The 23,282-nt window shown below is 47.5% G+C and overlaps 12 protein-coding genes across 12 annotated transcripts; 5 read left to right on the top strand and 7 right to left on the bottom strand.

Moving 5' to 3' along the window:
• Positions 1–214: 214 nt before the first annotated feature.
• CTA1 (Cta1p) lies at positions 215–865 on the top strand (the record flags this gene model as incomplete). Its single annotated transcript, XM_024857465.1, has 1 exon — positions 215–865. The coding sequence occupies one exon, from the start codon at positions 215–217 to the stop codon at positions 863–865; it is 651 nt and encodes a 216-aa protein (XP_024714601.1).
• Positions 866–1,217: 352 nt separating this feature from the next.
• C7M61_002077 (uncharacterized protein) lies at positions 1,218–1,973 on the top strand (the record flags this gene model as incomplete). Its single annotated transcript, XM_024857464.1, has 1 exon — positions 1,218–1,973. The coding sequence occupies one exon, from the start codon at positions 1,218–1,220 to the stop codon at positions 1,971–1,973; it is 756 nt and encodes a 251-aa protein (XP_024714600.1).
• A 46-nt stretch (positions 1,974–2,019) lies between these two features.
• On the bottom strand, positions 2,020–3,552 carry QDR1 (multidrug transporter; the record flags this gene model as incomplete). The annotated part of the gene is made up of 1 exon (XM_024857463.1): positions 2,020–3,552. One exon carries the CDS (start codon positions 3,550–3,552, stop codon positions 2,020–2,022), a length of 1,533 nt encoding a protein of 510 aa, XP_024714599.1.
• An 800-nt stretch (positions 3,553–4,352) lies between these two features.
• On the bottom strand, positions 4,353–6,053 carry C7M61_002075 (uncharacterized protein; the record flags this gene model as incomplete). The annotated part of the gene is made up of 1 exon (XM_024857462.1): positions 4,353–6,053. The coding sequence occupies one exon, from the start codon at positions 6,051–6,053 to the stop codon at positions 4,353–4,355; it is 1,701 nt and encodes a 566-aa protein (XP_024714598.1).
• An 809-nt stretch (positions 6,054–6,862) lies between these two features.
• C7M61_002074 (uncharacterized protein) lies at positions 6,863–8,101 on the bottom strand (the record flags this gene model as incomplete). The annotated part of the gene is made up of 1 exon (XM_024857461.1): positions 6,863–8,101. One exon carries the CDS (start codon positions 8,099–8,101, stop codon positions 6,863–6,865), a length of 1,239 nt encoding a protein of 412 aa, XP_024714597.1.
• A 2,492-nt stretch (positions 8,102–10,593) lies between these two features.
• C7M61_002073 (ribosylnicotinamide kinase) lies at positions 10,594–11,292 on the top strand (the record flags this gene model as incomplete). Its single annotated transcript, XM_024857460.1, has 1 exon — positions 10,594–11,292. One exon carries the CDS (start codon positions 10,594–10,596, stop codon positions 11,290–11,292), a length of 699 nt encoding a protein of 232 aa, XP_024714596.1.
• A 41-nt stretch (positions 11,293–11,333) lies between these two features.
• C7M61_002072 (ribosome biosynthesis protein) lies at positions 11,334–14,468 on the bottom strand (the record flags this gene model as incomplete). The annotated part of the gene is made up of 1 exon (XM_024857459.1): positions 11,334–14,468. One exon carries the CDS (start codon positions 14,466–14,468, stop codon positions 11,334–11,336), a length of 3,135 nt encoding a protein of 1,044 aa, XP_024714595.1.
• Positions 14,469–14,632: 164 nt separating this feature from the next.
• On the top strand, positions 14,633–16,378 carry C7M61_002071 (uncharacterized protein; the record flags this gene model as incomplete). The annotated part of the gene is made up of 1 exon (XM_024857458.1): positions 14,633–16,378. The coding sequence occupies one exon, from the start codon at positions 14,633–14,635 to the stop codon at positions 16,376–16,378; it is 1,746 nt and encodes a 581-aa protein (XP_024714594.1).
• A 638-nt stretch (positions 16,379–17,016) lies between these two features.
• Positions 17,017–17,535, bottom strand: C7M61_002070 (uncharacterized protein; the record flags this gene model as incomplete). The annotated part of the gene is made up of 1 exon (XM_024857457.1): positions 17,017–17,535. The coding sequence occupies one exon, from the start codon at positions 17,533–17,535 to the stop codon at positions 17,017–17,019; it is 519 nt and encodes a 172-aa protein (XP_024714593.1).
• A 999-nt stretch (positions 17,536–18,534) lies between these two features.
• Positions 18,535–19,995, bottom strand: C7M61_002069 (glycolipid translocation protein; the record flags this gene model as incomplete). Its single annotated transcript, XM_024857456.1, has 1 exon — positions 18,535–19,995. One exon carries the CDS (start codon positions 19,993–19,995, stop codon positions 18,535–18,537), a length of 1,461 nt encoding a protein of 486 aa, XP_024714592.1.
• Positions 19,996–20,388: 393 nt separating this feature from the next.
• Positions 20,389–21,234, top strand: HAP31 (Hap31p; the record flags this gene model as incomplete). Its single annotated transcript, XM_024857455.1, has 1 exon — positions 20,389–21,234. The coding sequence occupies one exon, from the start codon at positions 20,389–20,391 to the stop codon at positions 21,232–21,234; it is 846 nt and encodes a 281-aa protein (XP_024714591.1).
• A 198-nt stretch (positions 21,235–21,432) lies between these two features.
• C7M61_002067 (uncharacterized protein) lies at positions 21,433–22,330 on the bottom strand (the record flags this gene model as incomplete). The annotated part of the gene is made up of 2 exons (XM_024857454.1): positions 21,433–21,441; positions 21,488–22,330. 2 exons carry the CDS (start codon positions 22,328–22,330, stop codon positions 21,433–21,435), a joined length of 852 nt encoding a protein of 283 aa, XP_024714590.1.
• Between the last annotated feature and the right edge of the window lie 952 nt (positions 22,331–23,282).

The raw sequence follows: 23,282 nt of genomic DNA, 5'->3' as shown, positions 1-23,282 counted from the left end.
GGATGTATGTGGATACGCCTGATTACTGGTGGAGCAAGAGTGATGCAGGTGTGTAGAACCAGTGTATACTAAGTTACTAGCAACGAATTTAAAATGATATATCTCACAAGAAAAAAAAAAAAAAAAAAAAAAACCGTCGGTAGTGATTTCTACACTGGAGTAGCGCCACCTCCGCATACCTGTGCGAAAGTCACTATCAACTATCTACTACAACATGAATAGACTCTTTGGAACGAAAAGCAATGCACCCAAGCCATCGCTCAACGATGCCGTCAAAAATATCGATGAACGCGTGGGACTGCTAGATGTCAAATTATCGAAAATCAATTCGGAGTTGTCCACGTATCAGCAGAAGATAAGCCGCATGAGAGACGGTCCAGGCAAGAACGCATTAAAGCAGAAAGCATTGAAGCTCTTGAGACAGAGAAAGCAGATCGAGGCTCAGAAGGATCAGCTCGAGACTCAGCTGTGGAACATGACCTCGGCATCCATGACCACGGATAACCTCCAGAACACAATGATTACTGTGGACGCCATGAAGACAGCGAACAAGCAGTTGAAGAAAACTTACGGCAAAATCGACATCGACAAGATCGAACTGTTGCAAGACGAAATGTTGGATCTTATAGAGAAGTCCAACGAGCTTCAGGAGTCTCTTCTGACAAGCTATGACGTCCCTGACGACATTTCCGAGCTGGAATTGGATGCCGAACTTGATGCTTTGGGAGAGGAGATGGACTTTGAATCGGAAATGAATGAGTCAGGCTTGGGCGTGCCTAGCTACTTGAATGAAGCCGACCCGGCTCCGGACAAGTTGCCTGCGTTCATAGATGAGCCGGAAGAAGCTGAGAAGGTTGCGAACTAAGTCCCCATTGTTTTGGATTTACGTCTGTTATGTCAGAAATTAGCTCACTACTCGGTTAGGAGATTTGTCATGCAAAGGGCAAGAAGCCAACGGTATTTCGCAGCATCTCGTACTGATTGACATGACACGGCGCATCAACTTGCAGCGAACGTGTAATGCGGACAAAGGGCGCTCACACTTCGAGAGAGCAAACCGGGTGCAAACGGTTTAACCCGAAAATATTTTCCTGATGTTTGGCAGATCCTTACGTGAACACAGCCGCTGGACAGATAATTCTTTCCTGTTGGAATCAACGGCCAGCATACATTTGAAAACTATTTAATAGACGTTTTACGTCTCCTTCAAATGTCCAATGATTTTTCTGTCTTTTATCACATCCCTCGCCTTGTTTGGTATTGCCTTGGGCCTGAGAAATGCTTCGCTAACCACGATCTACGCGACCTACAACCTGTCAGGAAATACGCTGACTATTAGATCCACCGAGCATGTTATCACTACCGCAACTGAGCTTGTTACGTATTGCCCGGAGGCCACCACTTTTGTGGTAACTGGCTGTGACAACGAAGGTTGTGCCCCAACAACTGTTTCAGTTACTAGTCCGTCTACAGTGACCAAAACAGGAAGCTTCGTCATTTCCTCAGACGTGATTGTTGAACCTACGGTTGATGGAGAGTCGTTTGAAAGCAAAACCACATTTTCTACGTTGAAAGTCTCGAGACCACCGTCCTCCGTGGCAGTCCGCCCTACACTAACTCCTTTGTACACCAACACCACGGATTCCAAGCCTACTCAAAGTCAGCTGACATCATATGTGCTGCTCTCATCGTCGGTGCCACATAACTCAACTGGTCCTCAAACTAATGAGACTGTGTCCAGTATTAAAATTGACGGTAGTGGCGATGGAGACGAGTCGGACACGATACTGGGTGACAATTTTATTGATTATTTTGGTAAGCTCGGTGCGTTTGGCGGCTTCAGAGGTGGCGGCTCCAGCGGTGGCGGCTCCAGAGGTGGTGGTTACAGAGGCTTTGGAAGTGGTCACCAATCCGCCGGCTCCCGCCCTGATGCCAGTGTGTGGATTATGTTTGCCGCTCTTTTGATCGTATAAAATTATCGGGATTGGTTCGTATCTATCGTGATCTATAAATGCAAGTCTATAAGTTTCCCTTCTTCAAGTTCTTCAGGTATTGTACAACAACGACGACCAACAACACGTTGCTTGCCAAACATAATGCAGCCATAAGCGTGTAGACTCCGCCAATGCCCATAGTACTGTCCATTTGGTCCATTGCCGCCACAAAAGCCGCTGCAAGGATGCATCTCACCAAATTGACACAACTAGTGGAAGCCAGGCCTCTTGCAGGGTAGAGGTCCACAAGCATGGTGGTGACGACAGCAATGAAGGCTGAGCTGCCAAAAGAAGCAAAGCACAGGCCAATCACCACACCAACCACGCTGCCTTTCTTGTCGAGCATCCAACCAAAAAGCAAGAGGCCCAATAATGTCATAAACGTGGGGATGATGGCGACATCGAGACGCACACGAATCTTGTTAAAAGGCGGACGGCTCTCTTTGTCGTAGTTGGCGTAGGCTTCCTCGTACTTCTTGCGACGCCAGCAGTAGTAGTCGTTGAGCACCTTTCCTGAGAGCATCGATGCTGCAAGACAACAAATACCCTGGGGCAAGTACATGTAACCGACACGCATGACGGTGTAATTATAAGGCTCATCTTCGAGAGCCGTGGATAAGGAGGTCAAGCACATTGTCCATGAGGCGAACTGGAGGCCACTAGGAAGAAGCACAGCGATCACTGTGGGTTTGATCAAGATTCTCCAAGGGGCCAAAAAGTCTAGTGGCACGCGAGTTGCCAAAGTAGAGCAGTCGTTATTAACATACTCTCTGTATCCCGGTAGGAGAAGCGCAGGAGCAGCATGGAGAGGGTTCTTGGGCTTGACAGAGCCGTTTCCCACGATGCTTCGGCACGTCTCGGTGAGAAGGATAAAAATAAATATTAAGGTGACGCCGGCACCGATGGCAAGAAAGACAAACACGGCACGCCAGTTCCAGGTTGATATAAGTCCCGAACCAATAAGCGAGCCGAATGCCTGACCGACCAAGAGCATTCCAGACACCACACCCACAAAAGCACCACGATTCTGCGGCACACAGACATCACCTGCAATACCTGAATTAATGGCGATAACCTGGGCAATGCCAGCCGCTTGGACGCATCGTAAGAACACCAAAAGCCAGTATGTGTCGCTCACGGCTAGGCCTATACTAGCACCGATGTAGATGAGAAATGCAATCAACACCATGGGTCTTCTGCCGTACGTGTCAGCAAAGTTCGCCGTAAACGTCGGCGTGATGCCCTGAAACACCAAGTAAGCCACCACCGTGAGGTTCATGGCTTCCAGAGATACACCAAACTCACTGGTCAAGGTGGGCAACGCAGGGAAGTAGATGGGGTTCAGCACAGAGCTCCAGATTCCAATCACACTGAGCAACGCCATGAGCACGTAGCGGCGCCAGCTATCGAATATAGTGTAAGGAGGAGGTAGCTTGTCGTTTGCAACCAGCGATGAGGCGTCATTGTGGAGAACAGACAGCGTCTCGTTGTGGTCAGAGTCCAGCAGGGGCCGCAGGGCGTCTGCTTTGGTTTCCAGTTTTAGGCTGGCCGGACTCATCTGAGGTCGAGTTTTGTGTTATTGGAAAACACTGTGGTTTATGGTGAATATATAAGGACTGATGCGCTGCGCTCGGTGCTAGCTGCCGAACCGCCGAGGTGCCACAACGGTAGGGCACAGGGAGCACAGGTCATGGTTTTTGGGGATCAGTTGAAATAAAAGAGTCATAGTGGGAAATGAGGATTTTGGGTGAATATGGAAAAAGAGGTGTGGAGACGAAGTTAAGTATGGGTGTTTGAATTCAGGCGGTGTGGGCTTATCTGCGGGCTTATCAACGGTTTCGATGTACCTGCGTCGGTGCAGATCCACGAAGCTTAAATGGACGGAGAGAAAAGGTAAGGTTATTTTCATGAAATATGAAGGTGACATTAACTTACAAAATTGATATCCTTAGGCTGTGCCACCAGTCTGACGTTCAATTCAGGTAGTTGGTCTTCGCGTTTGCAGCCAGTGACTCACATTAAGGCATGATGCGTGACAACAAGGAAATGAACACGGAATGCTTACTCACGGGCCGGATGAGCGGATGAGTCTTCATCGGAAAGGCGTTGATTGTAAATTTCTCGGTGATAACTCTCGGAGATCGAGCTGGTAGCCGCACCACCGGATGTATGCATCTGGCCCTTTGCAGCAATGACTGGACCGTTTAACTAACTGTTTTTGACACTTCTGCTTCGAACTACAAGTTTCATCAAACAAAGCTATATCTTCTGTTTGAGTCCATACTGTTCAATTCCATTTCCAATCAAAAAGCTACACTCTCCTCCATCTCATTACTTTTATTTCTATACTCAGTCGCTTTAGTATGACCTCACAGATCCTTTACCCTCTACTTCTTGACGAACACGCTCCACTTCACTTTCGTCACTGCTTCCTTCTCCTGGAACAGCCACAGTCTTCGCAGGTCCATGGTACACCTTATGTGCATAGACCTTGTAGTAGATCAAGGACAAGATCCACACTCCTGGTGTGATCACACAGGTATAGTTCATTGTGTCCTTGGTTGGGTTGAGATTTGTTGGGAACATGACCATGACGATAGTGAAAGTGATAAAACAGGTGGATACCCATCCATTGACTCTGCTCCAGAACTCACCCAAGAAGAAGGGACCAGGTCTGAACTTCTCCTTCATCGATAGAAGACGTAAAAAGGTAGGCATGCCCCAGGCAAAGTAATTGCCAGCAACGTACAAAGTGAACAAAGCCGAGGAGGCAGCGTCACCGATGATACAGAGAAGGCCAACCACTATAGCAGCAGCACCTCCAGTGAAGACAGCGTGAATGGGAACCGACAATTTCTGGTTGACCTTCTTAATCCACCACGACATTGGAAGACCGTTGTCTCTGGCAAAAGCGAAAATCTGTCTGGACATGGCAGTCAAAATAGAACCACCCATGAGAAACTGGCCAATGGCAATAAGAGCCATCATTGCAATAGCCATGCCTTTTCCTTGACCAGGAACAGTCTCGAATGCGTCGTAGATGATCTGAGCCATGGGCTGGCCGAATTTGCTTCCCAAGATGTGGTTCTCGATATCAGGGTTCTGGATGCAAAAGCAAGTGACAATCAACAAGACAAAGCCTAGGATGCCGCAGGTGCCGATGGCGCCCAAAATACCTATTGGGACGGTTTTGGTAGCATTGGTACATTCTTCTGACATATGGACGCAAGAGTCGAATGAACCAATAGCCCAGATTGCAGGCAACCAAGCTTGAGAGAGCTGGTTCCAACCCATGGGGTAATTTGTAAGGTTATCAAACTCCCCAAATACCCAACTAGCCTTCTGAAATTCACCCCGAGATGCGGCGATAGGCATAGCAATTATGAACAAGATTACCAAACCAGTATTCCAGATGGTGGAGGTGGTTTGTAAAGTAGCACAGTTTTTGGATGAAAGACATGTCAAGGCTATATGTGCCACTACACAAGCAGCGAAGACACCATAGGTCTTGGCTGGTGTGACTTCGAAATCGCCGTCAGTAGCGATAACCACAATAGACAAGAGCTCCTGGGCAAATCCGTAATCCACAGAGCAAAGAGCTCCGACCAATGCAATGGAGTTTGTGTTACCCACAACGTATGAAATCACAGTTTTGAATCTAGCTGGGGCGTAATAGTTTGTCCAGTAGTAAAGGCCACCAGAAGTGGGTTGGAACGAGGCATTCTCACTCATAGCCAAACCGATAGTAAAAGTCAACGCAGACGAGATGAGCCAGCCCCAGATCGCTCCTGCTGGGCCTGCCAAGAGACCATGATTCAAGATCGATGCCACAGAGGGCAAAACACCCATAATGGAGTAGGCAACTCCGAATACCTGAATGGTGTTGAATCGACGTTTAAGCTCGGGCTTATAGCCGATTTGGGCAAGAAGATCATTATCTGAAGTTGCGTTGAGGGCGTCTGGAAGAGGCAGCTCGACATTGTGTGTGTTGTTGAAATATCGCTTGTCCGAAGTGACAGCCTCAAGTATCTCCTCGCCAGAAAGCACAGGATGGAGCATCTTGGTTGGGAAATTTGGATGAGCGGCTACCACATTATATATTTCTATACGATTAGAGTTTTGGCTTTCGGCATGTCTAATAAAGTAGCGGGAAACCCTACACAGCTGTCGTTGGCTATGGCGTTTTTTGATCTTCGCGATAAGAGATAAGAGATAGGCTGTGCATATCTTAGCGGCACTTCGAATTGGGATAGGCGAGATTGTTGCACTTGTAAAAAAAACCAAGAAAAAAGAAAAAGAAAATTTATTTCTCGAGGGTCCAAATTAAACAATAGCTGAATTTTACTTTTAGATTCCTGATATTCGTCGGCTATGTCCAGTTTTCGCTTGAGCGATTTTGGCGACTGTAAGCGGACAAGCGTCGACGGAGGGGAGCAACGCTAAAGTTTCGCAACCGTGACTGAATTAAGTTCATCTTACTTTGGTGCTCGGTTAAAAAGTCTTCGATTTACGATTATTCTCTTCCCCTCGGAGTGAGCACACTGATTTCCGTGGCGTCAGAGATCAGCCAATGGAGTACTCCTCTGGCTGCAGTGACATCTACTGGCTCTCCACATGAAGATCTTGTCACAAACCCGATGTAAGGGGCACAAATTCGTACAATGGCTTTTTGCACCATTGCGGTGGCTAAAGCTACATTCAACCCACTGGTAATCGCATTATATTCAATATCATGATCTCATCTCGCAATGGCTGAAGCAGCACATCTATCCTATCTAATAATTAACACATATTCTCATGACCCATGTCATATAATCCACGCTCCCGCGTCCGCTTCTCTGTTCATGTATTGACAAGGGTATATACGCTCACAGCTTGTTGTACTTCTTAGCCGGCGGGTTCTTGGGCGTGGTGATCATGAAGTTGATGCCATTCTTGCTGGCCTTGTGCCGTTTCGGGCGGTCCTCCCGCTCAGGTGCTGGCGCCTGCGCCTGGCCCCAGGGAAACACCGTTCCCACTGGAGGAGGCACAAAGTACTGTGAGGGCATAAGGGGACCTGGCACGCCCTGCGGCGACGAATTAACATAGTAGTAAGGAGGCGGCTGCGTCTGTGGAGGAGGCGGCCGCTGGGGGCCCAGACCAGGCGTTCTGGGGTACTGTAGTGGCAGCAGCTGGTACACCACAGGGTACTTGTGGGAGTAAGGCAGCCCCAAGTTTTCTGACTCCTCCAGCTGAGAAGTCAGCTTCAGGTGGTGCGGTGCCTGGGCGGTTGGTGGGTTGGCGGCGGCAGGCTGGCTTGTGCCTTGTGGAGCAGCCTGGCCTTCTGGGTAAGCATAGTACACTGGGTAGAGGTGCTGAGGAACCACGGGAACCTGGGGCAGCTGGGAGGTTGGCTGAGGCTGCGGAGGCACCAGTTTGGACTCGCTTTTCGGCAGCGCCCTGCTTTGAGCTTGGGAGGCCGGTTTGGACTCGTTTTCCGTTCCGGGCGTATGGACACTATCGGTGGAGTTTTTCCGTTTTGCACCCAATGCAACAGGCTGCGAGGACGCTGGAGGCTGCAGGCCTGGAGGAGGCTGCGAAATGGCCGGTGGCTGCGAAATGCCTTGTAGGTGAGTCTGGAGATAGTGGACATACAGGTGGGGGTTGTCGTTCAAGAAAAGACGGCGAATCACGTCGCTGGAGATCTCGTGCTGCTGCGCCTCCCGCAAGAGCTCCAACACAACCTGGCCCAAGTCGTGCTTGATCTGTGTGTGTTTGGTCTTTTCCTGTTCGATGCGAAGCCGAATGAGCTCATTGAGGGTGTCTTCTGAGTAAGGCCAGGGTTTGTCCAGAGGGAGCAGAAGAGCCCGTAGCACGTCGCCGTGAGGGGGCTCCAATGGCGATTTGAGTGGGTTTTCCAGCGATAGCAGGCTCAGTCGGGAGTGTGATGTAGTATGGGGAGCCAGTTTGGCAGCCTTGGGCTTGAGATGCTCTTCTTGTGGCGCCGCCTGGTATTTGTATTTGGGGTCAATGTCAAAGGACTTTAGGCTGGGTAGGAAGCTTGCGGGCGACAGCTCTTTCTTTTGGTCGTCGGACCGGTGGTTATTGCCAACAGCGGCAGGGGCCATGCCTGAAGGCGCATTCATAAGATTCACGAGGGATAACACTTTGGCGGATAAGTTTTTGGGACAAAAATTGAAAACTTGCACGGGACTGGCAGGGGGTGGTTGTCTGTGACGACGTCTATAATATGCTAGGATGAGGGCTGTGGGGCATGCCCTTTAGGGGTGGTGGAAGCGAATGGGGGCGGTTGGTGGAAAAAGTGGCCAGGAAGAAAAGGTGTGCAAAGAATAGTAACAAATAAAAGAAAAAAAAAAAACGGATCAACCCGCCCGGACAGGCACTGCTGATGGCGTGAGGAAGGACAAATGTTTTGGAACGCTGCATTCCTTCGGACACATACAAATTAGGGAATGATTAGGGTACGTGAAAGAGTAATTAGGCTGTAATTGTGTTGCAGCAGCCAGACGCACGGGCAGTTACCAGATCGGGTAATGCCATTTTTCCCACTTTTTCCAGATGCGGTGATTGTCTGCTGCCGGCACCGCTGCCGGGCGTCTAGTTCTTGGTTGTTGCGGGCCCACTGCTGCTTTCGGTTTGCATGGAGACCCGTTTATACGAAATACAATCAGCACGCTGTGCTTTTCCTCTATGCGTTCCCGTGGAAACGGCTGCACCTCTAGTTTAGGTGCGCATGCTCTGTGCACCACCCCATCACACTTTATTTCCCCATACGGCAAAATGCGTGCAATCACTTTGCCGCATTGGGCAACTCTCGCGTCGATACCAATACCGTTTTGGTGTTTTTCTTCAATTGCTTCCTCAACACTCACCTGCTGCCGCAACTGCGGTTCCTGCCGCCCACCTGCGTCGTTTACGTTGCTCTCAGCCAGGGGTGTCGCTGCCCATGCTTCGAGTGTCAAAAAAAAGTGCCACAAAACCGCCCTTTCACATGCCGCCTTTCACATGCCTAAGCGAAGCTTGTAGTTTTTTTTTAACATATTTTGCAGCCACCAGTCCTAAGCTCCCTTGGAGGCGCCCATGGCCCAATTTCCCGTTTCAGCACTCGTCATTCCTTGCTCCTTTTCTTATTCCAGACATCGCTCCCTCGCAGATAGGAGTACTCACAAGCATACCCACTTCGGAACATTGTTCGGTGTCTTGCTACTCCGAAACCGTCAACTCCTAGGGTCCACCCACTCCGCACCCCCTTCCAACGCCGTAGCTTTTCCTGCAATGGTGACATCAAAAACACCTTATTTGGCAGCCAATGTTGGTTGTGATGTAATGGGATGTGTTCCCGGTGTCTTCTTTGTTGTTCGATCGTTTCATTGATGAGAGGAGAATTGGCTCCAGGGGTTTGACAGAACAATTTTCACTGTCACCTGTGCTCTAAGCCCTCTGGTCCCCACTACTCTTTCTTCCTCATGCGGCATCAATCGTGGTGGAATGCACCCACTGTAGATCACAATCTGGGAAATCGGTTCCTTGCAGATGACAATATCTAGATTACTCAGGTGGAGATCAGCTGTCTCCCCTTTTGGCCGACCGCTCTTGGAGTTGCCGGTTGAGAGGATGCTCGTTCATTGTTTCTTGGGTTTTACAGAAATATGCTCCCACGGCCAAAACCCTTTGTTCGATTGAGGCTGGAATTGTTGTTCCTGAAATGGGTGAGAGCTACGGCATGCTTGCTGAAACTTTGGAAGAAGGGTCCTGGAGCCAACTATTGTAGAGTATCAAAAGTATATTAAATGGTCTGTTTCGTTGCAGATGTGATTGTCATTGTGGCTTGACTACAATTGCCGGAGATATTTTTTGTGGTTACGATCGAACCCACATACCGTGGATTGTGCCTCTTTATGGCTCCTTGAATACACCTTTCCGACCCTGGCATCCAAGAAACCATGCACCCTGGCTTGCATATCCCATACGGCATTAACCTTCGAAAAGCTTCTATCAAGACACGGAGCCTGAAGTCCGAAACTCTTTCTGTGAGTTGTGTGTGGGTTTGACATTACTGCCTAAAGCAGAAATATTCATGCTGTCATTAGGCGCAAGCCAGAACTCAAAAGCTTGTCGCCAGACTTCATACCAGATCTTGCCAAGGGCAGATGACAGCAATCTTCACGAAGGTCAGGCCTGCTGATAAGAGATTCTTTTAAAAGTCCGAATGCAAAGCTTGTTACTCATGTTTATACCATGAACTAATTGCTCTTGCGCCAAACGAGGTGCTTACATAACTATGTGTCAAATTGGTCGTTTTTGAAAACAGATAATTTGACACACCTGCGTAAATTATTATGGTCGTCAGAATGCCACGCGTTGTTGGGTAAAAAGGAGAACTTGTTGTGCCCAATCTGCGGTGCACTGACGAAAGTGGAAGTCAACGCCGCAAGCCCACATCACCTTCGAAATTGGGATTTTTGAAATTTGCCAATATTTTCCCATTGACGCTAACTAACCTTTTAAACTTCTTCCCCAATCGTAAATCTGTAATCCCCACTGTCCCATCCCCACAAGCCTCAATGGTTGCAATTCGCGCAGATCGTTATCAACAACCATGTCTCTAGTTATAGTGGGTATTGGTGGCCCCTCCTCATCGGGAAAAACCACTGTTGCTAGAGCTCTTCATCTGCTTCTTCCTAAGGCGACCCTCATACACCTTGACGATTTTTATTACCCGGACGATCAGATCCCAAATGACCACACTCACAATGTTGCTAACTGGGACTGTCCTGAGGCTATAGATTGGGAAAAGTTCAGCAATTACATCAAGGAGCTTCGGAAAAGTGATGGCGCCAATCTCCCTGTGAAAAGCTTAGAAATGGATACGCCATTGAAGTTGGACGAGAAGGACGTGGCTGAGTTGAAGCCTGCAGTGGATGCCTTTCTCGAGCTGATAAGTGGAAAACGCTTGATCTTTGTGGAAGGGTTCATGCTATTCCATGACGAGGCAATTCTGCTGTTGTTTGACAAGAAATTGTTCTTTCATGGCCCCCACGATGTCTTGAAAGATAGAAGAGAGTCTAGGCCTGGGTATCAGACTGTCGATGGGTTCTGGGAGGATCCTCCGAACTACTTCGACAACATCGTCTGGCCAGAGTACAAGAGAACACACAAGCATTTGTTTGAGAACGAGGATGTCGAAAGCAAGCTCACTGAGCAGTCGAAACAACTTGGAATCGCAGACTTCAACAACGACGGTACCTCCAATCTCTTACACATGACTCGCTGGGCCCTACAGCAAATGTCCCTCTAGTTTCCAGGTATGCTATTATAGATATACAGGTTGTGGCGAGATCACTTTCTCTTTTTGCTCTTTTTCGTCTTGCTCTTCATCTCGCTTTCGAGAATGTTGTCTGCACTGTCTCCCTTTCTCTTGGTCTTCTTACTCTTGACACTGACAACACCGTCTCCCTTGACGGCCTTCTCGGCAGCCTTGTCGTCCCACTCCTTGACATCGTCGTTGATGGCGTACTTTTTCAAGTCAAGTGCGTCGATAAGCTGTCTTTGTTTCGTCCTCAACTCAGAGACGGCCTCCTTACCAGCGGCGTTCAAGTCTTCATTAAGCTCTTGTTCAACAGCCTCTGCATCGTATCTGATGGCCTCCTCGCCGTTCATTTCACGAAGCTCATCGTCCTCAAGAGCAGGCATGCTTCTCTCAATGTCCTTGCTTAGAAGTTCACGGAAGTAGGTGGAGAACTTACGGACAATCTTGGAGAACATGGCCATGGACTGGGATGGTGGCAAGTTCAACTCCTTGGAAACATCGTCCAAGTTCTTGTGCTGCAATCCAACAGCCAACAAAATGGCTGCCTGGACAGACGATAAACCGACCTTATCACCAGTACGCTTGGTGAAGTAAAGCGATGCAATCAATGGGAGCATGTCGAGAATGACGTGATAGTCCAACATGTTGTTGGCGTACGACTCCAATCTCTTCAAGTCAAATGGCGAAAGTATAGCATCAAGCTCGTCTCTGCCGAATTTGGCCTTTTCAGCAGCACCTTCTCCCAGTTCAGCAGACTCAATAATGCTGAGGGCCTGGACGGCGGTGAACTTTCTGAACTCGTACGAAAGCAAATTCAAGAGTCTCTTGTGGAAGTCCTTGGCGAACTCATGGAGCCAGGCATCGTTCTTGTCCTTCAACACCTTGATCATAACACTTGTGTGTTCACCGGTCAACTCATTGGCGGTTTGACGCAAGTACACTGGCACGAAACCAGAACGTTTCCAGAACTTATGCAATTGTGGGGTCATACCGTAAGACACACCCAAGTAGTCCAACGAGTATGGAGCTTTTTCAGTCAACTTCAACAAAAGAGGAGGAAGAGCCTTAGCATCACGAAGACGAATCTCGTCTTTAAGAGAAGCGCCCTCCAATTCAGCATCTGACACTCTTTGGAGCTGGTGGTCATTGAGCACATTGGATTCACTGATATCAGTGAACTTGCCTTCGAAGTAGTCCTGCAACAACTCCAAAGCCTTGGAACCGTAACCCATACCAGCGTAGTCCGGGTTAGTAGCAATACGGACGACTCTGGCACCACTCAAGGAAGCAAACTCCTCATCCTGGAACTGCTGGGAAACAAGCCATGGGATCAAGTCACCACCAGCACGCTGGCCACGAGACAATGATTTTCTGACGGATTCCTTGGAAATCTCACCTTCGAGGGCCAACTGAACCACACACAATGGGTCTGGGATTCTGTTGTCACCAGCATCGATTGGAGGAAGAAGGACATACAACTGGTGAGCTGGAGCATCACTCATCAACTGCAAATCGTTTGGAGAGTTCTTGTAGTGGGACGCAACGTACAAGGCCATCATCTTCTGCAAAAATGCTTCAGACACTGGGTGGTACGAGAATAAGGTGTCTCTGTTCACGTAGAACAACTGACACTCGTTGGGGTGTGGAGTACCCTTGGTAGCAAAACGGGCATTTTTCGTGAGAGTGGCATCCAAGCACAAGAGCTTGTTGAGCCATTTTTCAACTGGATCGCCAGGAGCGTAACGAATGGGTTCATCCAAAACAACCTCTCGGAGAGTTCTGGCCATGGATGCTGTGTCAATGTCGATGCCTTTCTTGTCACGAGAGACGATGGTGGTCTCTTCATTGGAGGAATTGTTTCTGGATTGGTCTCTCAATTGCTGGATCAATTTAAGAGATAAAGAACGACCAGTACCTTCGTAACCATTGATAGTCGAGGACATGAAAACAAGGTAAGGGCCCATGAGACGCTTAACCACAGGCAATGGAATCGCAGCGGCTTCATCAATAATCACCAATTCAGCCTGGCCCAAAACGTGGTTATCATTTGGTGAAATGTACTGGATGGTCTGACGGTGCTCTCTCTTGATGTCGACTCTGACAATGGCCTTGTTGAAGGATGGGTTTGTCAGCTGGATGATGTCGTAATCCATGTGTTCAGTGTATCCCAAGGCATCGAAACCCTTGAAGATGAACTCAAAGAGGGTCTTCAAGTTCTCTGGAGAAGGCGAAGTAACGAAAATGTTGGAGTATCCGTGAGAAACAGCAGCCGCAATGGAAATACCGAGAGCAGCAGACTTACCACGACCTCTCCCGGCAGTCAAAGTGACGGTGTTTCTCAATGACTTCTCAGAAATCACATCCACAAACGTCAAGATGGCCTGGGCCTGGTTAACCGTTCTTGCAAGAGCCACAAGAGACCCAGCAGGCTGGACATCAGCCAAAGACTCTTTGAGTCCATTGAGCTCCTGTTGCTTTGGCGTGAGTTCACCGTCGTCAGCAGGAGGAAGAGCTTTGACATGCTTACCACCAGAAATAGGCAAGACGTTCAACTCATCGTCAACGACCAAACAGGTCTCACAAGAGCCTAAGGACAAGAGGAAACGCTCATTGAAACGAGCCACCACATCGTCGTGGGCCTCGGTTCTGTATCTCGAGTGGATGTCCATGGTCATGGTGTAAAGCTGCTTAAGCGAGGTCATGGACTTCAAGAGCATCACAACTAGACCACCACCTTCGACGGTCTCAACGGTACGAGCCAACAAGTTGGGCGTGATACCCTCGAAATCTTGCAAAATACACATACCGTATGTGTTACCCAAGATCTTCTCGGTCTCCTTGTAGTAGACGTATCTGATGTTCTGGTTGGAGATGAAGGCCTCGAAGGGATCCTGGTCGTTGATGTCTCTGGTACCTCTTTTGATCTCCTTCTTGATCTTATTCTCTCTCTTCTTTCTGTGCGAAGTGAAGCCCAAAAGCTGCTTCTTGTAGGCCCAAAGCACGGACTTGTTCATCTTCAAGTCTGCACTCATCATAAGATAGTGCAAATTGGGAAGCTGGTTACGGGCCTTGTCACCCACAATTATAATGAAGCTTCTCTGCTTCTCCTGGACACCATTACGGATAAGCGCCGGGATACGGGAGTCGATGGCCTTTTTTCCCATATTGAAGCTGATCTCCTTCTTGAAAATTGCAGTATCTGATATCGCGATGCTCATCAGCGGTCGTGGTGTGCTCATAAAGGCTGCCGCGAACTCGGCGCAAACTGCCTATGCTCGATTTGCAGCCATTTCTGATCATTCTTCCACCTCCTCTTTCTTTTGTCAACATGGGCGGAAAAGTCCTCCAAAGCAGCTCCATGGCAAATTTACCCACCGCCAAAAGGGCAGCTCCCCGCTCTCTCACCCAGTTCAAAATAGGTCCTCCTTTCAGCCCCACCTCTTCTGTCTTACCCATATACTCTCTGACTGGAGCCGAAGTTGAACCGGTTATCAACGCCAGAAGCGATAGAGGCTTCGATAGAGAAGATGGCGATTGGATAGGCTATAAAAGGAACTACTTTGCGTTGGTGGCCTCTTTCCACTTTCACGGTCAGTCGGTTGACATATGCTCTACTGAGTCCTTCTATACTGTAGACGAAGAAGGAGAAAAGCACCAGATCTCTTGCTTCAAGCTCGGTCTTTTTGACTACTGCTTGGATACCGGGGATACCGGCAAGTTTCTCGTTCAACACACATCAAAACGAGACAAGGGGCCCCAATTTCTGCCTCCAGTGTACAACATTGTTCCTGGACTGCTTCCACTGCATGGTTTCATGAAGCTGATCGCAAATATCCGGAATCCCAACAGAATTGACAAGTGCTACGAGCAGTTCTATTTGACCGAGAAGGAAAGGAATGAGGTCGAAAGTAGCAGTGCTTTGGCTTCGTACCCAGAAAATGCAGAGATAGCTCGTGTTGCTCGTTATGAGAGAATGCAGTTTCTGACGGTCAGCAAGCACTTTGTGCTTGGATGCAATCGAAAGTTCCGATTGGTCATCAGATTGATGTGTGAGTTGGAAAACGGCGAAACCAGGCTCTTGGCTACTTCAGAGACTCCATGTCTCAACATTCGTGGAAGGTCACCGATGAACTACGTTTCGGAAGCACCAGCAGAGGCTGACAAGGAGAATGATTTTGGACAAAAACGCAGATCTACTGAAATGTCGCCAATGGAGTATTCAACCGCTACTGTACCGTCGAAACGTTCTTGTCTTCATGCACAGGACCCTAGTACTTGGTTGCACCACTTGGAAGGATTCAAAGGCAGGGATCAAAATCATTCACATGATCACTCTGGAAGCATTGATAGATCCAGCTGCAGACGAAAAAACCAGTATCAGATCTCCGACCCCAATATCGATACTGCCCTTCTTTCCTCACCAGTGGAATCACTGACACCAAGACAAGGCCATATAGTCACTTTGAAGCTTCCAGGTTCAAAACTCAAGGATGCCTCCTTTTCGTCAAACCACTTGCAAGAGCATGATCCTGCCAAGGTCACACTCAACATCAATGGAAGTCCTATGACCAGCATGCCCAGCACCCCACGAGAAACAAACAGCTATGGGTTCAGAAGCTCAGAAATAGACCCGGCTTTTCTACAACAGGACAACGCCGTGAACGATGCCGTGGAAGAATACAGAAAAGTGCAGCAAGAGTTGAAGATTCTAGCGCCAGATCAGGATTTCGAGCTCGACTTGCCTGTTCCTTTAACTGTCCTTCTGACCAATGGAACCTCCGCAAATAGCAGTTTTTTCAGGCTGCCTCCAGCCTCTATGGGACAGCCTGAGCAGTTATGCAAGCATGGCTGCAAAATGAGGACTGAGGAGCACGAAAAACTAACCAACCTTCAGTGGATGAATCTTCAAGCGGCCGAGCTGGATCTGACATCTTTCTTTGAGAATAACACCGACTCCAGTCTCATGAGATTCCGCAGTCTGCTTTCCAGAATCAAGGCAGATATCGCTCCTGTAACTGGAGAACTGTCACCACTCTCAGATTTCAGCAACACCTACCTGGGGCCCCTATGGTGATACAATTAGCAGTTTCCTTATAATCACGAAATAGAAGTTAAAAAAAAATTGAATGAAAAAAACCCAGTAGCACTGTTGAAATTAGTTCTCTTCCATATCCACCTTCTCAGTAGGTCGTTCCGCGACCGAAATACAAATTATAGCCCAGCAGCTCACTACATCAAACCGACACCATGCTCTTCTTCAGTTTCTTCAAGACCCTTGTGGACCAGGAGATCATCTTGGAATTGAAAAATGACATCGAGATAAAGGGTACTTTGCGTTCTGTGGACCAATACTTGAACTTGAAGATGGACAATGTCTCCACGGTGAACGAGACGAAATACCCTCACTTGAAGGCCGTCAAGACCTTGTTTATTCGTGGCTCCACTGTCCGTTACGTTCACATGAGTGCCAGTGCCGTCGACTGCACTTTGCTACAAGACGCTTCTAGAAGAGGTATGTGCAATTTTGAAAAATGCTATGATATGATACTAACCAACAGAGGCCATGGTTCAAGCCGGCAAATAAACCTTGTGCTGGCTGTAAAGCCCATGCACGTGTACATTACCTTCTGTATTATCCAATATACAAAATCGGGAATTCGTTATGCTCCTCTGAGCTCGTTTCTTTATGCTATGTTGTGGGTGAATGCTTTATTACTGGCTCTGCGCTTTCGGTGGCTCTCCATTCAATCTGGCAAGGCACCTGGCTCGTGTGTGGCCTGGCTCGTCGCAGTATGAACAAGTTCTTTTCAGCTTAGCATGCTGTTTCTTGTTTCTAGGTTGGGAGGGTCGGCTATTCTGGGGTGGAGGCGCTGGATTGGCATTTTCTGAGCCAAGCTGGAGCTGTTCCAAAGACTGTAGTAGCTCCGGCACCTGTGCTCCCTTCTCTAGGGCGATTTGTCTCGGAACTAGCACGTAGTCTGACTGCTCTTTCAAACTGTAGATGAGATGCAGACAATTTTGACATCGGAGTTCTTTTTGTAGCAAATCAGCTGCTTCGGTTTTATTGGGAGAGTCTGTTTCTGGTACATTCTCGGTCACTTTGGCGATGTACTTGTCGAGAATCTGTATCTTCGCTTCATATTCTGCCTTGAGCTTGTCTAGTTCTTTTGTCTTTTGAGTAATGACGCTAGCGAGCTGACCCACTGTTGTCAGCAAATCAACAACCAGCATGGGATTATATTAGTTTTTTGAAGTTGAAGGATGGTGATGTAGGTGTAGTAGGTAGGTTAGAGGGCATCTCTCTGTTGATATCGCACCATGCACTCCACTCTCTGGATGCAAATAGATATCCAACTTATATTGACAAGGAGCAGTAGCATTGGTCAGAAAGGGGTATTCGTTTTTTCTTGATACCAAGTATTCATCATCAAGCAAGTTATCATACGATTGCTTGTTGCTTCCGAGTCTTGCAGTTCCACAGACCCTTTGGTTGGTGAAGTTAATTTGACGTCGTATCTAACTCAAATTATTCAATTGACTTCCGTTTCAATTTTCAAAGATATGAACTTGAATTTCTCATAGTAGTTTGAGTTTCTTTCCTTCCGTAGATTGAGATTTTTGACCTCTTTCGCATCACCAGTAAACCCCACCACCAGCTCAGCAATCATAGAGCTCTCCAAAAGATACGAAAGTACTTACCCGATATATTCTTGAGCTCTTTATTCCGCTCCGCTAGATATCTAACCCTAATTCTGGCCATATGGCCGTAAATCACACATAACTTTTTCCACAGACCCCCGGAGCCCATTTTAACCACATATTTGCAAATTTAGCTCATAAATGAATTCTAGCCTTAAATTTCAGCTAAATCAGCCAATAACTGAGGTCTCAAATTAACACAATATATACCACAATTTGGACAAATTTTGCGCTGTGATGGCATTTGGCAGAATCGCACCGACTCTGTACTTTGCGGTTTGTTCTACATTGAAGGTGTCCGGTTCGATCCCCGCGGTCGAGGTAGCGGTTGCTCGAGTAATCAGTATACCGTCCCTCAGCAATGAGTAGCACAATCACTGGAGGGAAGCAATTCAGCACAGTAGGCTACCCGTGGTGGAGGCGAAGCGGACGGCACGTTCTTTGGTTTCAGTTCAGTTTGTAAAGTATTGTGTGTTGAGACTCCGTTTATTTTTTGGAAAATATGATGATGGATCGTTATTCATTAGTCTATTAATGTTCTTTGGTTTTCATGCCCCGGTTGCGTCTCATCTTTGTGAGTACTTGATCCTCGATCAACTTTCGTTCACTGAAGACGAAAACGACAAGGCATGAAAAACAAATTGCTCCGCTGATGACGAAATGCTTGAATGAGGTGCTTTTGGGACCGATGATTTGAACTTGTAGAAAGTATGCAAAAATCGAGTACACCACGGACCAACTGGTTCTCCGGACAATGTTGATTTCATGCAAGTGAATTCCTTGCTTTTTGGCAAAGCCAATATATGATTTTAAGCAATATGCAATTCGAAGTGTCATGGAGGTGATGTTAGCGATAATGAGCCCGGTGAGGCCAAATTGTTGTTCTCGTACCAAAAGCACCAGGACAGCAGATGAAACGATGGTCAGGAAAAACATGAAGTACGAGTACTTTGTAATCTGACTTTGTGTAAGAATACTAGTTTGAAATGCTTCCAAGATTCCATTGAATGCCATGAATGGAAGGTAGAGGATGTACCTTGGGAACAAGCTGAACAAGTCTGAATCTCTCCATGCGGCGCTGCGACCAAGCAAGATGCTGAGGAGAAAGCTTCCATTGAAATACCCACCAAGAACAAGAAGAATGCTAAAGTAGACGTAAAACGTCAAAAGGTTTCCCATGGTAGCATAGGCAGGCCTTGCATCGGGCTTCTCTGCCGCAAAGACCCTTGTGAACAGATTCCTGAGCATCTCCTCTACCGGTAAAAAGATAAGCCGTGCAATAATTGAGCCGTAATTGGTGATGACAGCATAGGTTCCTTGTTGAGAGACGTCAAAGAGGTAACCCATCATGATTTTGTCGCCCTCGGTGAGAACAAGCTTGAACAACATCTGGAAGGAAAGCGTGTAGTAGAGCTTCTTGAGAACCGGATCAAAGAAGAAAGCGTTCTCCTTCTGCTGAATCTTCGTGACTTTTGGGATGCGAAATTTGAAGTGGTACAAGTAGCCCACCACATTCACCAATGCATACCCCAATTGGCCTGCAAGGAATGAAAGCACAGCCCATCCACTGCTATTCTTAGTACCATAGTACTTGACCAACCTCACACCAACGAAGGTGACTAGACACTTGACGAAAACAGCAGTACTTTCAATAGTGGAGCGCACCTTGAAGTTGAGATCATACTGATTCAATGCGTACAACGGCTCAATCGCCAATTCCGATGCAATCAGCACAAAAAGAAGCAAGAATGCAATTGGCCGAACAGGTAACAAAAAGCCAGTCTGTAGAACTGAGCTATCTTTCACGCCGTAGTACCCAAGTGTACATAAGGCTGCAGATATCACCAAGGGTATGTAAGCAAAGTTGACGACTTTTTGCTGAACCTCTTTCTTCGTTGAGCCCGTAGCTCTTTGAATGGTCAATCTTTCGGCCTCCCGACTAAAGAAAAGCACAAATGACACGTAAAATTCCATCACGGCAACCACGCCCATTACCTCAGGCGAGATGGAACCCACAAGCAATTGATTCGAAACAAAAGTAAATAATTTTGTGGAGACCTGGGCCAAAAAAAGAAAGGACGCCCCTGAGACGCCTGGGACCGGCGGCATTTTGGTAAAACTGTGATCGCTTTAAAAGATAGTGCTGCAAGATCTAGACGCACTGTAATCAGCACTTGACAGCTATGTTTGGTCGTGCGCGGCTCAAGATATCCAAAGTTCGTCCTCCACATCGTTGACTGAGTAGTTTACATTAAGCCACTCACAGCTTTGCTAATCGTCATACCAAAACACGTACTTTTGTCGACCTAGACACAAAACGCCATTGGGTGATTCTTGTCAAAACACAGATTCCGCTCCAAGACGACCGATTTTTCACCACTCGTCATGAGCTATAGTGTCACTAAAGAAGAGGCAGAAGCCGCTGCCGCCAACAGTCCAGATATTGAGTTAAGAGAACAAGACCGCTGGCTCCCCATTGCTAATGTGGCTCGACTTATGAAATACACTTTGCCTGCCACGGCCAAAGTCAGTAAAGACGCCAAAGAATGTATGCAAGAATGTGTTTCAGAATTCATATCCTTCATCACCAGTGAAGCCAGCGACAAGTGTGTTAGGGACAAGCGGAAAACCATCAACGGTGAAGACATCCTCTACTCGATGCACGACTTGGGATTCGAAAACTATGCTGAAGTTCTTAAGATTTACTTGGCCAAGTACAGAGAGCAGCAGGCACTCAAACAAGAACGTGGAGAGACCAAGGTTTCCAAGAAGCAGGCCAAGAAGAGAGAGGCCCTGCTACAAGAAGACGAGGCTGCTTTGAAAGCAGAACAAGCTTCCAACGGACTGGAACAGGACCACAATGATCAGCATGACGTGAAGGATGAAGACCCGAATTTACCGCCAATAGGATACGATCAACAGGACAAGGGAAGCAACTCACCCGACTATTTCGATCAGTACGCTGCTGGTGAGAATGGCCAGCCCGAAGACAACGAGATGGGTTTAAAACATGACCTCGAGGTCGACGTGAATCTAGATCAGAGCCAGGGTATCGACATGGAGCACGCTCGGTACGACGGCTTCATGGATGGACAAAACGAGGGCTTACACGATGAGTCAAAAGAAAATGGCAAGTCCCATAGCCGCACTGATAGCGGTGGAGGTGACTTGGGCAAACTCGCCGGTCACGAGGAGCTTGATCTCTCGATGGCCGACCGCGATTACTATTGATGAAATACTAAATCCTCTTGCGACAAACGGGGCAAGAGGGAGAAAAGTCTATCCACTGGAGCAAGCAGCCAAGATGGAAACCATGGCCGCATGGCTGCACCCGCTTGATGGTATCCAGGGTGGGCACAGAGAGCTCCTCATAGCAGATGATACATTTCTGTTCGAGGGTCTCGCTTGTTGGGTTTTGGAGCCGCTGTATCATAAGTTCTTTTTTGCGGAAGTTGACGAGGTTTCTCGTCTTGATCACCGCTACCTTCAAGCTGTCGTAGGATGAAGGAATCGTATGGACGGGAAAGGTGTAATAATACATGAAAATTAAGGTGAAGATGCAAGACATGCCGAAGCGAAGCATGTTGAGGATGAATTCAGCCACAAACATAAGTCGTAGCTTGCGTTCTTTGAATGCAGTGTAGTTGGAGTATGCTTTTTTGGACTCTATCAGGTCTAGGATGAATTGTAGGAGAGTCACAACCGTCAAAGGTGACTGGTTCATTATCTCGAAGCCAAAGATCGTCACTAGTACGTTCTCGCTCAGATGGTTCTTCATGATGATATCTTGGAAGTATTGGAATATGAGAAGACCCTCCACGAGCAAGATGAGGAGTAACCCTACTGCAAGTCGTAGGTGAATGTGCTTTCCATTGAAGGCAGCACGGATGGCTTGTGGGGAGTAATATAATGTATGAACCCTGTCAGCCGTCAAGTAGTGGAAGTACTTCACGAGCAACACACAGAAGAACAATAATGCATACTTCAACACCTCCCGCTGTATATCAAAGAAGCTGGGACTCGTGTTGTAGAAAACAAGGAGTCCAAAGAAGAACTCCCATGCGGTATAGCCCGCCTTATTCTTGAGGATCTTCACCTCGTTGGCTGTCAATTTGCCAAAGATGGCCCATTTCACAAAATTTGCAAAAACAAAGGCCGCTAGCACGACAAAATGCGTGAACTTGAATTTGAAGGCGTACCCCATGTTCACCAAGTCGCTAACTCTTCCTCCTAGACCGTGGGCATCGCCGTAGTTTTTATGGTATAGTGCCAAAGCTGCGCCAAGCGTGCCCAAGACCTTTTTTCTTGAGGCGTTGATGTTTGGCATGAGCTTGAGTGGCTGTTTGAATTGGAGGCGTAGTTGTAGAAGAATGAGAAGATGGATTTGTGTATCCGCGATTTTTGCGCCTCTTGATATGTGTCAAAGCAGAAGCTCCAGAGGTTCTAGAATTTTTAATTTTGTCTTTCTAAGTGAAGGAACTGGTTATTTGAAGCATTTCGATTATATTACCAATTGAATAAATTCACGGTTCACGCTGATGGCACGGCTGGTTTGAAGCTCCTTCCTGAGAATCTGGGGCCGATGAGCCGAGGATGATGTTATATCCGCATACAGCCCGGATAATCCAGTGAAACGCTCAATGGATCGAAAAACGTGTTTTTGAGTTTTTCTGAAACATCGGCTCGGCTCGACATTTTTTTTTTTGTGCAATTGCCTCTGAAACGGGGTCCCTCCTCGCATTCTGTGTCAATTCAAGAGAATCTTCGGTGCGTCTCCTTGCGGCTTACCGATAAGCCCACCGGGTCTAAGTGAAGTCCGAGACGTCAAAAGATATTTATCTCAAAATGTGGGGGATATGATTTTTGGGGGTTTCTGATGATTGGAATTTGCTTTTTACGGAATTCCAAAGTTGCTGGCGGGACTTAGGCGACTCTTAATGTTTGATGCCTATCGCACAATGCGATGCTTTAATGGGGTATCTAGTGCGGTGTAGATGATTTCGGTCTTTTTGCCAAAATGACCAAATGGCGGTTTTCCCTGGTTCTTGAGGTTCAATATCGTAGTTTTCAAACTCTGTACTCTTTGAGTGGATAAAGTGGCGCTGTTGATGTGAAGGTGTTCCCATGTAACATGCCTTAGGATACATTGGATGGTGAAACGCTCTAATTGGCTTCTTGGGATTTCTAATTCCTTCCAAGAATAATAGAAAGCTGACTTTTGTGCTGAGAAACATGTCTACAATTTTATGTGGTGTGAGCGATAGAGCCTCCGCATTTAA

Source organism: Candidozyma pseudohaemuli, assembly GCF_003013735.1.
Source record: "Candidozyma pseudohaemuli strain B12108 chromosome Unknown scaffold00003, whole genome shotgun sequence".
Lineage (NCBI taxonomy): Eukaryota > Fungi > Ascomycota > Pichiomycetes > Serinales > Metschnikowiaceae > Candidozyma > Candidozyma pseudohaemuli.
This window is presented reverse-complemented; position numbering and strand designations above follow the sequence as displayed.